General features: G+C 46.1%; 1 protein-coding gene across 1 annotated transcript in view; it reads right to left on the reverse strand.

Moving 5' to 3' along the window:
• The window catches only part of CACNG5 (calcium voltage-gated channel auxiliary subunit gamma 5), a 438,933-nt gene extending 424,242 nt beyond the window's left edge, over positions 1-14,691 (reverse strand). Inside the window, exon 1 of the mRNA XM_086928775.1 lies at positions 14,535-14,691. Within this exon, the coding sequence (XP_086784901.1) occupies positions 14,535-14,627 (93 nt within the window). The 5' untranslated portion in view covers positions 14,628-14,691. The remainder of the gene's footprint in view (positions 1-14,534) is intronic.
• Between the last annotated feature and the right edge of the window lie 1,583 nt (positions 14,692-16,274).

Below are 16,274 nucleotides of genomic sequence, written 5' to 3' on the forward strand. Positions count from 1 at the left end.
GTTGCCTCCCGAAAGATTGTGAGTGGCTATCCCTTCAGTAGAGGTATGATCACCCCAGGAGCAGATATGCTCGACTGTGTTGGGATCTTCAAAGTTTACTATAACGCAGTCGCCCTGGATGTTTTTTGGTTCATTGCCTAGCCAAGGCACTCTGCGCACTGTAGTAACTCTGTTGTCCATAAAGATTGGAAGCGGTCTGTTGTTGGACAACCAGTATATTACTTTATTTTTTAAAGACCAAACCGGTTCGTCTTGGTTTGGGGAGAGTTCCGGGACCCCAGTCATTATTACTACATATGGAGAGGCCTCGGGTGGGAGATGGATAGGAGGAGTCCTTCTCTTCAGAATTTTCGGAATGGTATTGAATCCAGTAGAGTTTTTGGGTTGGGTAGGGGCAGGAGTGGGGACTGCGGTGGTAGGAAGGGAGGAAAGAGGGTTTAGTTGGGTGGGTAATGTTGGATTGGGATTGGTTGCAGAATGGGACGGTAAGGAATTAGAGGATTTAGGAGGTGGTTGCGGCTTGTTTGTAGGTGCTGAGGAATGTCTTTGTATAGGCTTCTCAGGGACTTTTTGTTTGTTGGAGTTGGGGTTCTGCGCAGAGGTTACAGGCTTTGGTGTTTTTGCGTTTAAAGTAGTGGGCCTACCTTGCGCCGTGTTGGAATCCTTCTTGTTTCCTTTACTTTGGTTTAGTTCTAGAGACAGTTGAGTTAGTTGGGACTGAACCAAGTGTAGAGCCTTTTCTATTGGTTCCAAGTGGGATTTAAATAAATCTCCAATTTTGGTAAGCAGTAGGCTATCGTTACTATATGTATTAGTTGTAAGGTTACCATTTTCCATGTCTCCTCCACTGTCATAGCTACTGGAGCTAGTACAGCTGATATTCGGATTAACAGAGATAGGATCCACTGTTTGTACGTTTGACAGTGAAGGAGAATGGTGGGGGGTTGAAGGGTTGAGGGTTTGCGGGGGAGGATTAGAGGCAGAAGGAGTTGCAAGGATGGTTGTAGAAGAAGGAATGGTGGAATGGTGGGACTTAATAGTTGTCTTCTTCTTCAGTTTTTTGGGAATTGCTCCTTCTCGTATACCCCTAGCCATTGGGGAAGAGGGGGTGTTATCTGGTTGAGTAACAAAAATAACTGGAGATTTTTCAAGAGAGAGATGGGATTCAGAGAGATCTAGGGATGCAGAAAGGTCCACTGTGCAGGGAACGGTGTGCGTTTCTGCATGTACTGTCACTGGAGGGGGTAGATCAACAGGACATAGGGGGGTTTTTGCAGTGGCCAGTAAGCCCATTGAGGAGCGTCTGGCAATCATCAGGTCCTGTGAGATCCTCCGGTCTAGTAGGATGATACCCTGCTCAATAGCATCATTAGCTTTGGTTATAAATTGGTCAATTGGCCCAATGACCTCAGCTGCAGATTGAGCCTGCTTTTTAACAGTGTTCCTGGTGGTTCTCGGAGACATTGTACCATAAGAATCGTAGCAATAGTAAAGTACTATGAATGTTCTAAGGCCAATAGCAGAAACTGGTGGGACCTAAGTAGATGTAATGTCAGTGGCAGAATGTAACAGCAAGCTGAAAATAGGGTGGCCCAGTCCAGTCCTGCCCGGTCTTGAACGGGCCTAAACGGGCCCGCCCTTGGCCCGGGCTTCGCCCGCGCTTCACCCCGCGCGCGTCCCGCGTTGCGTTTGGGACCGTTCAATTTATGGTGAGCCAATTAGGGGGCGTGGCCTCCGGGGGAAGAGGCACCAGCTGTTAGGTGTAGGGACTGCTGGTCCTCGCAGTCCCCCGGTGGAGCCAACAGGTAGCCTCAAGGTCTAGTGCACGCTGGGAGCGTGCAGGCTGTCCGCCGATTGCGGAGAAGCTCCCACCAGCGGCGCGACCTTTCCTGTGCAGAGATGATGTTTCAAGCGCCCTCCGGGAACAGTGTTCAGATATCCTCCTTATCGGCAAATAGAGTTTTGGCAAATGAGCGGCACCCGCGAAGCGGGTGTCGCGAAAAGTAAATAGGCAACTGGGGGGGCGTGGCCTCCGGGGGAAGAGGCACCAGCTGTTAGGTGTAGGGACTGCTGGTCCTCGCAGTCCCCCGGTGGAGCCAACAGGTAGCCTCAAGGTCTAGTGCACGCTGGGAGCGTGCAGGCTGTCCGCCGATTGCGGAGAAGCTCCCACCATCTGCGCGACCTTTCCTGTGCAGAGATGATGTTTCAAGCGCCCTCCGGGAACAGTGTTCAGATATCCTCCTTATCGGCAAATAGAGTTTTGGCAAATGAGCACTTTCATTGTATGAAAGACCAAGGCACCGATTACGATGTCAGGAGGAAAGCCTGTTCCTGACAGTCGGAATCTCCTCGACTGATTCAGAGCCCTTCTGATCGACTCAGTCAGTTTACATTCCGAACGCCCAACTAAGAAGGTTTGCGGTCGGAACATAAACCAGTCGGTCATTCCGACTCGGTTCCAAGCGACTTTCAGAGTATCTGCGTCGGTCGGAACCGCATCGTACAGGCCTATGGACAGCATTTCCACCCTGAAGATTACGATGTCGTTTTCCAACAACCTTTCTGCGTCGGCCTGTTCGACACAGAAAGGGTGTCGGAAAGTGACTTTGTGGGCCACTAGCAGGGCCCCCTTGGCCCCTCGGCCTACAGTTGATGGCTAAGGGAATACCTAAGGGACCCTCATGTAAAACCCTGCACCGTGGGCTGCATGCCATAGAGTACAGGCTTTCCTGCAAACACCCCATTTCCCCATAGGGGCCTGTGTTAGGACTGGTTGTCGGGCAGAAAAAGAGCTTCCATAGGAAACAATAGGAATCCGACTGTTCGGTCGCATTGTAATCCGTCAGTCAGAACCTCCAACCGCAAGTTGGTCCGTTTCGATTCCGAAATGCTGACGGGCAGAGGCTTTCCACCGACATCATAAGGAGCCCCCTAGTATTTTCTGGCTTACATAGGGATCATTTCCTTACCCACAAATGTGTGGATATGTGAGAGTTTTCAAAGTTAAAGCTAAGAGAGTGTACGAATAGGAAATGGTCTTACATTTAATTGATGTGAAATGCATTATGATCTACTTTGCTTGCTAAATTACTCGCTTGCAGTACTGAATATATCGGAATGTAACTGTCCACTTGGACAGTCAGTAATTTGCAGACAAGTCATGTTACATTAAAAATGTATCTACATCATCCTAAGAAATAAACATTCACTGTGTGTGACATGAAAGCCAGCTATTTCTAAAGTTTAGTTACTATTAAAGCATGAGTCTTATTTTGTCTGCTTTTGCAACAAAGGACTGCTTCTCATGGACAGGTTTTGTTATATAATAAATGTGAATAAAAAAATTAAGTGATGTGGTGATGTTTTCTGCCACCCCATTCAAAAGCAGTTGCATTGCTTTACTGGCCTAAGACTCATAAGTTCTCATAAGCAAATGTTGACAAATTAGCCCAAATGTTTCAGTATATTTGAATTGCATACATTTTAACATCCACTGGTGATTATTTAACATACCATGTAGCACAGCACACAACAGGAACCCTTTTAAAGACAGCCTTTCTCTTTGACTTCATTGAGGCATTAGCAGTGCTTTAAATGGGCTGAATCTCACAGGTATTGAGTGCCGGCGCTTCTTATTTGTTATCACTCTGAGTATCAGCACTTCTCAACTGTCATGGAGAGTACTGGTACTCATGAATGGTAGGCGCATTGGCCTCTAGTGGTGGTAACCTGTCTCTTTAACAGCCAAAAAACTTTTATAGCCCTGAGCTGAGCCCCCGATCAACTATTCAGCGAGGGTTCATGTGCATGCTATTCGGTTGTTCGCCGCCTGGCTGTGTTGCAAAGAATCGAGGCAGCTCAGAGACAGCACGATGAGGAAAGACATGGGGGATACGGAGGTAAAAAGGGCTTTAATCCCACCTGATTCTCTTGCGTGAGTATCTCCTTATTTTTGCCTCTTTGCCTGCTTGTGTGTGCGTGTTTTTGTGTTAGAGAAAAACGATATAAATATTACAACACAAGGAAATGTTAAAATATCACTGTTTAACTTTCGTTTTCTATACGAATTACCCTGTTTTGGTATGGCCTGCAACTAGTACATAAGTCAATAAGCTTTGCCCCGCCCACTCGCCACATTTAAATGAGTACATGCTTCTAATAAGGCAGGGATAGCTACGTATTTAAACTCAGCATGTACAGGATCCCTGGCTGCTTTTCACTACACCCTAACATCAGTGTCAAGAATTCTCGGGTTTTTAACACCCACGGCATCCATAGTTTTTCTTGACTTAGGTCCAATTCTAATTGTAGGGGGAGTCAACTTGATGCCTTTGCTGTTCTTTTGGAAATGGTTTTGACAAAATACAGAGCAGTATCATTATCCTCTGTTGGGCATGGTGGCGCTCGAGTGTGAAATTGCAGGAACTAATTGAACTGTACATGAACTGTGTTGAAAAGAGGCCTTTGCGCTGCTCGGAGCCCCAGTGGTTTGCTTCACACTACCAGCTGTGACCACCGACACATCAAAAGCCTGACCAGTCACAGCACTTCTTGGGAGCGGATGTTTCAAAGGCATTGAATGACTGTGCAAGCTTTCAACCTATGACACCGACTCAGCGCCCTAAAACGTGAGTGCAATTCAATGGAGATTGGCACCGATAAGAAAATTGGCTCGTACTAGGTAATTTTGCCGATGGGGTGCTCTTTTAATGGGGTCACGCCTTCCTTATCCTTTTCACTTACTGTGTGCACATAAATTAATGTAGATTATACATTTGTATAGTTCATGATAGAGATTGTCAAATTATAATTTTGCACCTGGTGGGAGTGTCATTTGCAGGCACGCTTTTTTATTTGCCATTTGACAAAGTTCATGTGCATTGCGGTCCTTAATGCATGTTGATATAGTCAGCGTTTGTGCAGCCAATAGTGTTGCTTGTATAGTTCACTTCTGGTAAGTGTGCTGGGTCTAAAATCAAGCCTCAGAATCGACGCGAGTTTTCCTACTTTGTTTACAGTACTTGCAGCTGAAAAGGCTTCTGCAAGCGGAGCTAAAACAAATGTCAGAAGCTTGCGCTCTTCTCAATGCCTCTGTTGAAAGTTTCAACGTGGAAATGCAAATACTGGGTTCCAAAAAAATAGGACCCACCTATTAAATGGAAATACTAATGGAGAAAGGTATTAAAGCTCACCTGTATTTCAGAGGAGGCGATAATGTGCTGGGAGAGATGCTTTAAGACAAGACACTAATTTCAAGGCCTTCATGTATGTGGGAGTACTGCGTGACTCAGCTATAGGACAAACCCCAACAACATACTGCAACAAGGCAAACAGGGAGTTTTAGACCAATTGGCCAAAGTTGTGAAAGAACAATGTGTGAGGTGTATTCTCGTGTTCAGTCTTACAATATTTTAATTGCTGAGTTTTTTACTATGTCGTTGATAATTTCTACTCATATGATTTTCAATAGGACATAACTATTAATCATAAAACACCAAGGTTTGTATGTTCACAGATGTTGTGGGTTCGTTCTTGGCCACCTTCTCTGTCACTTGCAAGAGATTCTATGACAAGTTTGTCAGATTGTAAACGCTCTTTCCGTACAGGATGTACAACGCTCAGGATGGGATGAGAAACACTTGTTCATTTCCCAAACCTCCACAAAGGTCACTGTTTCCTAGGGGTGGGGGGACTTGTGAATCTACCTTGGTGTGACACAAAAATATTGCTGTTCTCACAACACAACCCTTATTGAATGTATTCTTTGTGTTCTTCAGACAGCATCAAAGGTGTTACCAGCTCATAAAAGCCATAATCACCGATACTTTGTTTTCATTTACCGGGCATGATGACCTTATCAGAAGTCACCCTGGTTCGTTCCCTGGTCACTCTACTTCTGCCACGTCTCGCGCAGCCTCACCCGCTGGTTACAGTACACCATCACCAGTCATCCTGACACCAGCATTTGATAGTCATTCTTTTGCATCTCCTTTTACTTGTCTCTGCTTCTCAAAGAGCATTATGGTGGTGGCCACTTGCATTTTTAGAAACTTAGACATAGATTCATATTACAAAATATACACTGTATTACCAGATTTTCATATCAAGGAGTGGAACGGAGATAATTTCAAATTCACACTTCGTGCTTATGTGTCTGGCAAACAAATCCAACGTGAGCATGGGGCTTAGCCTGCAACATGACAGATCTCTGAATACTTCTACTAATTTGGCAACTGTGTTAGGTCATCACCACCAACATAGGACCCTGCAGCCTGTGTGCTTGAACAATGTATCACCAAATAGCTATCTTAACTTTTAACTAGTCTTAATTCGTCTTTCAATACACACTTTATGCTCAAATGGCATCAGATAAGACATGGGGCAATACTGGTCGCATTGCACACTTCAAAACCATTCTTTCCACTGTTAGAGCAATGAGGATGTCATTACAACCTGTGCAATACAGCTCTTTTCTTACCTAGCATGGCGAGCAGGAAAAAGACACATGTACAATCCACTATCCACATATTGTGCTTGTCTTTAAACTGTGAATAATATTCGAAGAGCAACATGAACCCTTAGACCCCTTGTAGACTCAATGAACTCTAGAAGAATGCACATCCAAGAACTTTAACACAAAACATGCGAAGAAAGTAACCAGCAAATAAAAACACAGGGTGGGCAGAACTACCAGTGTAAAAGAGCCCCGCAAAAAAAGAAAAAAAATCTATAAAACGGATTTGCATGCATCTTCACACTGACATGGGTTCGCGAATATACATCTTTAAATCACGGCCTTCAGAGACTGAGCTTGCGTAAGAACCTTAAATAGATAGAAGTGTCAATATCTTTCGGAGACGAAAAGAAAAATTCTTCATGGTCACGTCTACTAAGACTTAGGGCATCATTATGACTGCCCGCCACTGCAACGGCAAACGGGACAGCCCGCAAAAGGTGCGACGGTCCCACAATGGCAATTAGGATGCCACCGCCACCGTGGCGGTGGCAGCAGGCATATATTACATTGTGGTGGGTGGTTCTGTAAGCAGAACCCGCCACAATGCAATATATGCATGTTGTACATTGGCATGTACCACGTGAGAGGCACCGAGTGGTGCCTGCCACCTTGTGTATGCCAATGTCAGGCGGTACCATGGGTACCCCCAAGTGCATTCCTCCACCCTCCTGGGGGCCCACTACAGGCCCCAGAAGTAAACACTGCATGCCTTTCTATGGCAGAGACTCCGCTATAGAAAGGCATAAAATCGCCCACATCATAATATGGATGGCGGTGCCTGCAAGGCACCGCCACCATATTGCAGGCCTTTCCCGCCCGGTAGGCAATCATGATGATTGCCTACCGGCGGAAAAACGGCAGACAGTCTTTCCGTCTGCCGCGGTACCCCCCGGCATGCTAATGTGGGAGGGGGTAAAAGGCCGTCCGGCGGGGTGTTTTGTGGGCGGATCGCATCCGCCGGTAGGGTGGTGGCCATCGGCCCACCATGCTAATGGGCCCCTTAATTGGCTAAGGGCCACATGCTGACCGTGAATGTTGTAAATAACAGGTGTTAACACTCCAGTTCAAGTGGCGCTCCATTGACTGACCTCACATGCTTGAAAGGATGAATGCTCGAGTGGCACTGCTGGTAGACTTAAACCTATGACTCGCATGTTGTATTTAGATTTCGGCAGCAATTACTTAAGTTGTGTTAACTACACAAAATATGCAGCCCTATCAACGGTTTCCTAAATTTTGCAGTAATTCTGAAATGTGCCCTTTTTAAAACTGCTTGAAACATATCATATGCCTCCAAATAAGCATATGGCCTTTTGCAGCATTCCCCACACACATTTTTTCCAACTATGACAGCTGTGCGGAAGTTTGGAAGATCTATAAATCCACAGCAGTACTGAGAATGAAGAATACATGATGATAACGACACTATCAGAATCGCATGCGCCTTGTAACAGACCTCTCTTTTTTTCATTAAGAAATAGATCAAATCTAGATTGTGGGTAATTAAGTAAGTATCTCCACAGTGGCCAGTCCATCTTCAAGCATGCTGCCTCTACACGGCTTGGATCACTACAGCCCAGCCAGCCAGGAGATGCAAAACGAAGAAAAACATCACCTGGGTCGTGGAGCTGTAACGTCACCTGTGTTCAGTGAGAGGTTCTGCCTGCTCCATCATATATTTTTAGAGGGTTGCTCATTTTTCCCAAAAAAAACAGATGTGGCAAACCTACAATCCAATGGTGTGAGAACTGCTTGTGGAGTCAATTGTTCAGATTCAGGAACCATGCAAACAACCTTTCTAGCAAATGGTACTATAATGTTGATTTCTAAAGTTACAGCCAAGGCTTAGACCGAAATTCTAGTTTCCAATGGGAAATATTGAAGCAAGTGACCTCAGTTGATGCCTTTGGTTTACCCATCACTGGACATTTTAAAACAGCATCAGTAGACTCAGAAACAGAGGCCACTAAAGTTTGAGTAACTTTGTCTATCCATAGTGGTTGTTGGCCAATTACTACATGCATTCCTTTGAACTAAATAATTGCCAGTCTAGAGTCCCCACATTGATATCCCTTGCTTAAATTTAAATCCCTTGCGGAAGTAAATCTCACAAGACCACACAGTTCCAAAGATTCCAAGTCGACTTCAATGCACCCCATAGAATAAAACTGACCATAAAACTAATGTTATATCAAATCTAGCAACTATCGAGAAGGAGCCACGTAAACATTTGGGATGAAGGTAAAGCCATGATTGAAATGTAGGAAAGTGGGTTCTACTTGTGACTTGCTTTTGGACCTCCACTTTTTGACCCTGCTGTGCGACCCCATAGATTCTCACCCATTGTAATGTTCTTAATAAAATGGATTTGAGAGGCATCCTCCATTCTCCACCCTTTAAACTAAGGTCACCTGTGAAGGACAGATTATGTTAGGGGGTCCTTAGCAGGTTGTGGGTGACATGTGCACCCACATGTGCAGGCTGAATGAGAAGGCTTGTTGACTGACTCAGCGTGGGATCTGTACACAGGTAGCACAGAGACAGACGAGGCCCAGTCTAAATTACTATGATTGAACTGAGTACTGAGAAAAACTGCACCACTCCCCATTCGTATAATGTTTTCACTTGTGTACTTTGGGGTTTATGTACAAGCCCCTTGCACCATCGGAGTATCAGTTTTTATGACGCTCAAGCTTCACACAGTGCAGCACCATATCTATGAGGCCACGCAGAGCGACTAGGCATGGCTTTTGATGGCCTCGAGGATATGGTGTAAGGCAACGCAGCACAAGCCACTCCATTGCCTTATACTGCATCAGGAGGCATTCCATGGGCATTGTAGTGGGCTTTCCCAGGTTTTGACACATTCCCATTTTTACAAGGATCTGTAAATCTGGGAATGCATCAAAATGGTACGCCTCCCCGGGAGAGGCAAAACAATGAGAAATATCTTTATTTCTCCTCGTTGTTTCCTAGTTCTATGTGCGCTGCATTCTGTGGCACACATAGAAAGAGGAAACGCCTCCATGGATTGTTTTTGTGCAGGAAGGTGTCCCTTCCTGCACACAAAAGATCCTGCCAACAACACAAAGACCTTTGTACCATGGTGCAAGGGTGCCTGTGTTGGCACTAGGCACCAAATTGTGACCAAGTGCAGGCAGAAAGGAGAGGAGTGCAGTCTATCTTGTAAATTCAGTGCATTCCTGCCCTTTCGAATAGGTGTAGGGCAGTGCAGCAAAAAGACTGGCGGCACTGCCTTACGCCAATTCATTGTAAATGTGTTCCTTTATGTGTAAATGTTACTATATTTGTAAGTTCCGATATGAGCATGATGCAATGATCAGAATCACTGCCTTGTGTATAAATTGGTGAACCCAGAATCCAGATACAAGGTGATCTGTGGCATATCTGGATACTTTATGAAATTGTATATTTCTCTGAGCCAGGGCTTGGCAGAATTCATTCTTTGAGCTGCCCGGTTACACTACTTTGCAGATCAAACAGCCCAGTAGACTATAGGCCCATTCCAGTGGTTTGACACTCTCCTTCTGGCTTAAGCAGACTGGGTTGATGTCTCTATAGCCATCATCCTGCAACTGATTGCTTTTAACACGTTTGCCGCAGCGGGCATTCTGCTGCAGTGAGGACGTTCTGAAGAGTGAGCGGGGCTAAATCGGCCAACGGTTGTGCGCAGCACCAGGGAGGGAGTGCTTGCATCGGCCAACGGAACGGATTAAAGGGGAGTAATGCTTCAAAAAATATCAATGGAAGTGCCCAGACTTCAACCTCTGCTTCCCAGGAGTGGGTCTCTTAAATAGGTTTGGGGAGACAGGCGGGCCTGGGAGGGGAAGATTGGCTTGTGAAGATGTGTCTCCGTTTTGCTTAGAACTTCCATTTGCAATCTAGAACAATGCAGCACAATGTTAGCAAGGCAGCGGACTACTGCTTTTAGTGGCAATAAAGAATGGGGGTGTGACATCACTATGTTGGATGAGAGCCCCACCAATCATAGGAAACCTCACCTCCCTGTGTTACCTGAACAGACTCATGAATTGAGAAGGAGCCTGAAAGAACAGAGGCAGGTCAGGCATATTTATTAAACCTATGTCTAGAGCCTGGGGTGCACCCACTCTGCAGTCCATACCTGCACTCTGTACTTTTGTCAACTCCCGCTTCACACAAGCTTCCTGTCTATCTCCCTGGCCTAGTGAAGAACAGTCTTGCTGATAAGCCTGAAGGATTTGTTCCTGGACTTCTCTAGGACTGGTTCTTCTACAGTACCTCATGAGCGGGCACTTCAGACTCTTATTTGTGTGCACAGGTACTGTACAAGTGAAGCAATGCCCTGGAAGTGCATGTAAAAAAGACGATTTGCCATGATGAAACTTGGGGATGCCGCTGAGGATCACCCTAGGTCAAGTGGCCAGCAGGGCTGGGCATGAGGGCAAGCCCGTTCACCTGGAACTAAGCTGCTCCAACAAAGAAAGGGACTTTAGAGTGAGAGGCTGCAAGAAATCCTCTTGAAAATCCGTGTATAATACTGAGGGTCAGTGGGACCCTGAAGGGTGGCTTTGGTTGCTAGAGATCACCATCAAAACCCCATCAATCCCAATGGAATATGTCCATTGAGGTCTGAGATATCTTAACATCGGCTTACGCTCCGGTGCATCGTTTGCTTTATCTGCACAGGTGCCTTCGGACTGTGGGCACCTGCCTTCAATATAAAAACATATACTTGACCAAGGATTAAAATCAGTGTTAAAGTGTCTGTGCTTTGGATTGATAATATGGTGACATTTACCTACACCTGATTTGAACATTTAATTTACTTATAAGTCCCTATTATATGGTACAGCCTGTACCCAGGGTTTATTAATCAAATGCTACTAGTGGGATGCAGCACTCATTATGACATCCAGTAAAGAAGCCTTTTTAAACATGTCTCAGGCTTTCCACTGCAGAGAATAGTGCAGTTTAAAACTGCCATTTCGACCTGACCAGATAAACCTTTTGCCAGGCCTAAACTTTCATTTTGAATACTTTTAAGCCACCTATAAGGTACGCTCTAAATGCTAATGGGGCCAAGTGCATGGTATTTAAAAAGTAGGATACATGATTTATGGTTTACATATCCTGACAGTGAAAATGTATTAAAGTCATAGGCATAGCCTACCCGAATAGGTGCCGCCCAGGTCCTCTGCCCTGGGGTGGCACCTGGGAAAGCTCTGTGACAGGAAAAGGTGAACATTCTGAAGTTTGGGCTCCTCGTGACCGCAAGCTGACCTCTTTGTGCCAAAGACTGACCGCCTGCGACAACCACTAATGTGAAACTCCTGCATGAGCCGGTCTTCATGCCAACAGCGACAGATCGTAATAACTGGCAATGCGAGACCTACGCTTTGGTCTACAGCAACAATAGCTTCTGTGTACCTTTAATATGAAGCTCAAGTGATGAGCAGCTCTTCGCGTTACAGTAATGACCATCTGCAATGCTCAACATGCACTTGCACCAAAAGCCTCCCCCACTGCGGCATCCTCTAACGGGAATGAAATTCTTTGTGCCAGACTTGAGAAAGTAACTCTTCAGCGAGACTAACCTGATCCCTCTGTACGGCCCACACTCCATTACAGTCAGCTTGAACTTGTGACTTTCCTCCAGTCTAGTGCTTCCAAATAACTATGAGTTGTGTTTTCTGCTTCTTGGCACTATTTTCACACAAAAAATTCAATTTAATACCTCTAGTTCTACTTAATGTGGTATTGTCACTGCTGTATAGTTATTTATTAGAATAAACTCTCTCTTTCTAAATTGGTTTGGAATTTTTCTGTTATGTTTTCAATTTTTTACTGTTTTGGTGCTACATAACTACTGTACACAGTGCCACACTGATTGCTTTGTGCTACCAGAGTGTTAAGCACAGATTAATTTAGTGGCTTATTATCTCCCGGTTTCTTTAACAGTGCATAGAGTGCATAGGTCAAACACACAAAGGTACCGTGAATAGCCCCAATTGCATGATCTTATCGCACCTTGGTTTCTAAAATACAGCCTCGGTATATTCTACACACCACCAGACCTATATAGGGGAATTGCACTCCAGAATCAAGGACAAGAAACCGTGTATTCTGGGAACACCACATTTTGGATTCAATTATTCCAAGCAAACGCTCAGAATAATAAACAATCAGAGTCACTTGAAACGTGATCGCAAAAGACAGATAAGCCTCAATGACGTTCAAAAATCACAAACACGTTTTGCCCCTTCGTTTGGCCTTCAGGGTACGGGCCTTGAATTGGGATACTTATAAACAAGCAATTATGATGATTAAGGGAACGGGCGAAGAGACATAGCCATGCCCCTGTCCGATTTCGCTTCTTATGCAGCTCAAAAATGCATTTCTGGTCGGTTTACATCCACCAAGAGCGCAGTTAACAAGACCGGAACTCAGTGGGCGGTGGTCGATGGGGGAGCGGGGGGAATCGCGTCACGTCGGCACGGGGATTATCGCCCGTTAGGAGCATTCGGTAGACGCTTAAAGGAAGGACATAGGAATTATTGCAAAGCATGAATGAACTGGAGGGAACGGTAGAGAGCTGGCCTGTGTACGGAGCTACTATCTATTGGTAGCACAGTGCTCCAGTGCAGCAGAGAGAAAACGGATTGACACACTCGAAGTATCCGAAGTGCGCAAACGGGGCTTTAGCTGAAAGGCTGCTATTAGAGAAGACGTTCAGAGGCTGCAGGAGTGTACCTCCGCTGGTGCAGCAGGTACAGTGGCACCGGACTCAAAGCTCCAAGGGACCTACTGAACAGCGATAATTGCCGTGTTTACTACTACGACTGCAGATTCCAGTTTCCTTTCATGCGCCAGGCCCTTTGCTGAGTGGGAGGAACGTCTAACATGGAAAGCTCCAGAGCTGCGAGGGCGTTATAGCACTGTGTGCTAAAGTTCATTTGAATGAATGAATGAATGAGGGCACTTCTGAAGCGCGCGGCTACTGGAGAGCCCCCCGGCGCTGAGGCAAAGGAAGGCACATCTTGGCAGCACGGACACTATTGAAAGGTTTTGCTGGCGCTGAGTAGGTTTGCTATAAAAATGGTTTAATGCAGAGTGCCTGTGCCAAATGCGCTACCTTGAGGGGCAAAAGAAGTGATAAAGCAATAACTAAACGTCATAATAGTGAAAGTAATAAATAGAAGTAAAATAAATGGAGCGACGTAGAAGTGCCCTTACTAGAGAGTTTGGGCGCGGGCTGCATGATAGTATTAAACTCTCCTTACTACAGAGGCGGGCGCTGACCGCGAGGCAAGTTGTAGAAATGGACCCTGGGCAGCGACATGGAAGGGAGAAAATACCACAGAGCAAAACTGTCTTTAGAGCCGAGATAAAAGTCGGGACTGATTGGAGGATTGCAGAATTGTAGCGCGTACAGAAAGAGAACGTGGCTGGCGGCATAATTCAAAATATTTATCGGTGCAGATGGGCTTTATAGGCTGATAGAACAGCGCCTCGACATGACCGGGTGCTCATGGGTGCTGTGTAAAACTAGCGCCAATGGCATGGCTATGAAAGAGGCTGCAGGACTGCCCTAAATAAAGATATCACACGGACTGACAGGAGCTCCGCTGCGTGCCCTTGCTGCCGAGACAGGGCGTTCAGTAAAGGGTATCCGCAAGCTCTGACTGCTGATGAAGTATGCGGGCTGCCAGGGACACGGGACCGCGTCATTAGAGTGTGAAGGTAGAACTGTCCTTTAATCTTTGACAGGAGTGGGGATAATTGAGATGTGCAGAACTGCCCCTGAAGCAGATATAAAACGGGCTGAAAGGAATAACACAATGTACGGGGGCAACGGAATGTGTAGAATAATCCAAACTGTCCTTGATGCAGACATAGTGCAGGGACAGAACGAGATAATCACTAAAAGCAGTGTGCGTGGACGACCTCCCTAGGCAGTGGGCACCCAGAGAGGTTGTTTGAAGAGTGGCAGAACAGCGCCGCATGCGCGCCTTACCTGGGCAGAGCCTCTTCTGTGCGCCTCGGCACGCCTTCCCCGCAGACTCCTCTCCGTGCTGCCCTCCAGCGCGGGCACTTTGCGCGAGGGCATGCACAGCTGGCTGAGTCCGGGTCCGGGAGGGAAGGCGCTCGGTCCGGAGCCCCGGGCAGTCAGGGAGAGATCCAGGACACCGCGCTGCTGCTTCCACTGCTCTGGCGCGTGCTCTCGGGCTCTCTGAGCGCGCGCCGAGGCGGGCAATGCGGGTCACGTGCTCTGATGGAAGCGCGAGGCGCCCCCCTGCCAGCCTGCGAGTAGTAGACACCACTATCCACGAGACAATCATTCGGGCAGTTGAGACCCGATAGCATGTCTTGCAACACGTTTAAAGGGATATTTTCGCAATATTTATAATGGTGTTTAACATACTGAAAAATGTAAAACTCTGCGTGCCCCAAGCTGCGCGCAGGTGCTAAAAAATAGAGGGCCTAATTAACACAGACACCGTGCAGTGAAGTAACATGAAAAGACATCGCAACCCTTTCGTACTGTTCACTTTTATGGCTTTTAGCATAATTTACAACAGAAGCTCAGATATAAATGTTGCTGTTGATACACGCTGTGACTATAAATACATATATTTATGCAATGTATGTATTATCAAAACGACATACTCATGTTTAGATACTTGTTTCTGACTGCAAAGCGGGGAGCGTTTCATACAAAGCATGTGTACATTCACAGTATAATGCTTATATGCATGTAGGCAGAAATGTTCACTGTAGGATATGATATAGCGAGCAGAGGTACCCGAATGTTCTAGAATGAAAGACAAAATAATAAATGCAGAGATTGAGTCAAGAAATTACGCGTTATTAGGCTATTATCAGTTGTATATCAGAAACTCGTCCGTTGATATCAAGGATTAAATTAAGTGAATGGCAATTAATTACCACGCATTAAAACATGGCGTAGTGCACGAGGTTTCTGTTGACATGTTTTTGAGGGCTCCGAAGTGACCACCTGACTTCACAAAAGCGATAAAAAACGAATTGTATAAAGAAATATAAAAATAACTATTTTAATTTCATTTACTTACTTCTCACAATTTACATCAATTCTTTCCACATATATAGGAGTAATTGAGCGTAGAAAGAGTTGGTAAAGCCATTACCCCCTCATGGGTCCTCCCCGTCCCAGTCCTAACAACGTGAGGCAGTCCTGCCTCCACCCAGCCAATCACAACGCCAGTATTCAAAAGTTACATAAGCCCCTCCCACCTACCACCATGCCTGTTTTTTTTCTGCTCCGACGGCTGTCGGAACGCTGGTGCTCCCGGTTCCTGTTTCTGTTTCTGGCTTTCTTCAGGACGGTGCCGTGAGTGTTTCATTTGCAGTTTTATGCTTTTGCGTTATTTACTGTGTGAATTTCACAGGAGTATTTCATTTGCAGTTTTTTACTTCTGCATTGTTTCCTGTGGGTTTTTCTCTCTGCGCGGCTCCTCCGGTCCCCCGGTCAGCTGCGCTCCTGTTCTGGGGTCAGGGACTCTCCCCGTTCATGTGCTGGGCTGGGGCGGGGAGTTTTCGTGGTGTCCTGGCCCCGGGTCGTTCCGGCGCTGTGGTTCTAGTGCAGCGTCCGGCCCCCACGGTCATGGTCTTTTGACCTGGGGCTGTGGGTGGAGACTACAGGGCTGCCCATTGTAATTTTCACCGGTCTCACGTTGTGTGATTTAGTGATTGGGGGCAGTGTTGCTTGGAGGTT

This window comes from Lissotriton vulgaris, chromosome 7 (assembly GCF_964263255.1).
Source record: "Lissotriton vulgaris chromosome 7, aLisVul1.2, whole genome shotgun sequence".
NCBI lineage: Eukaryota > Metazoa > Chordata > Amphibia > Caudata > Salamandridae > Lissotriton > Lissotriton vulgaris.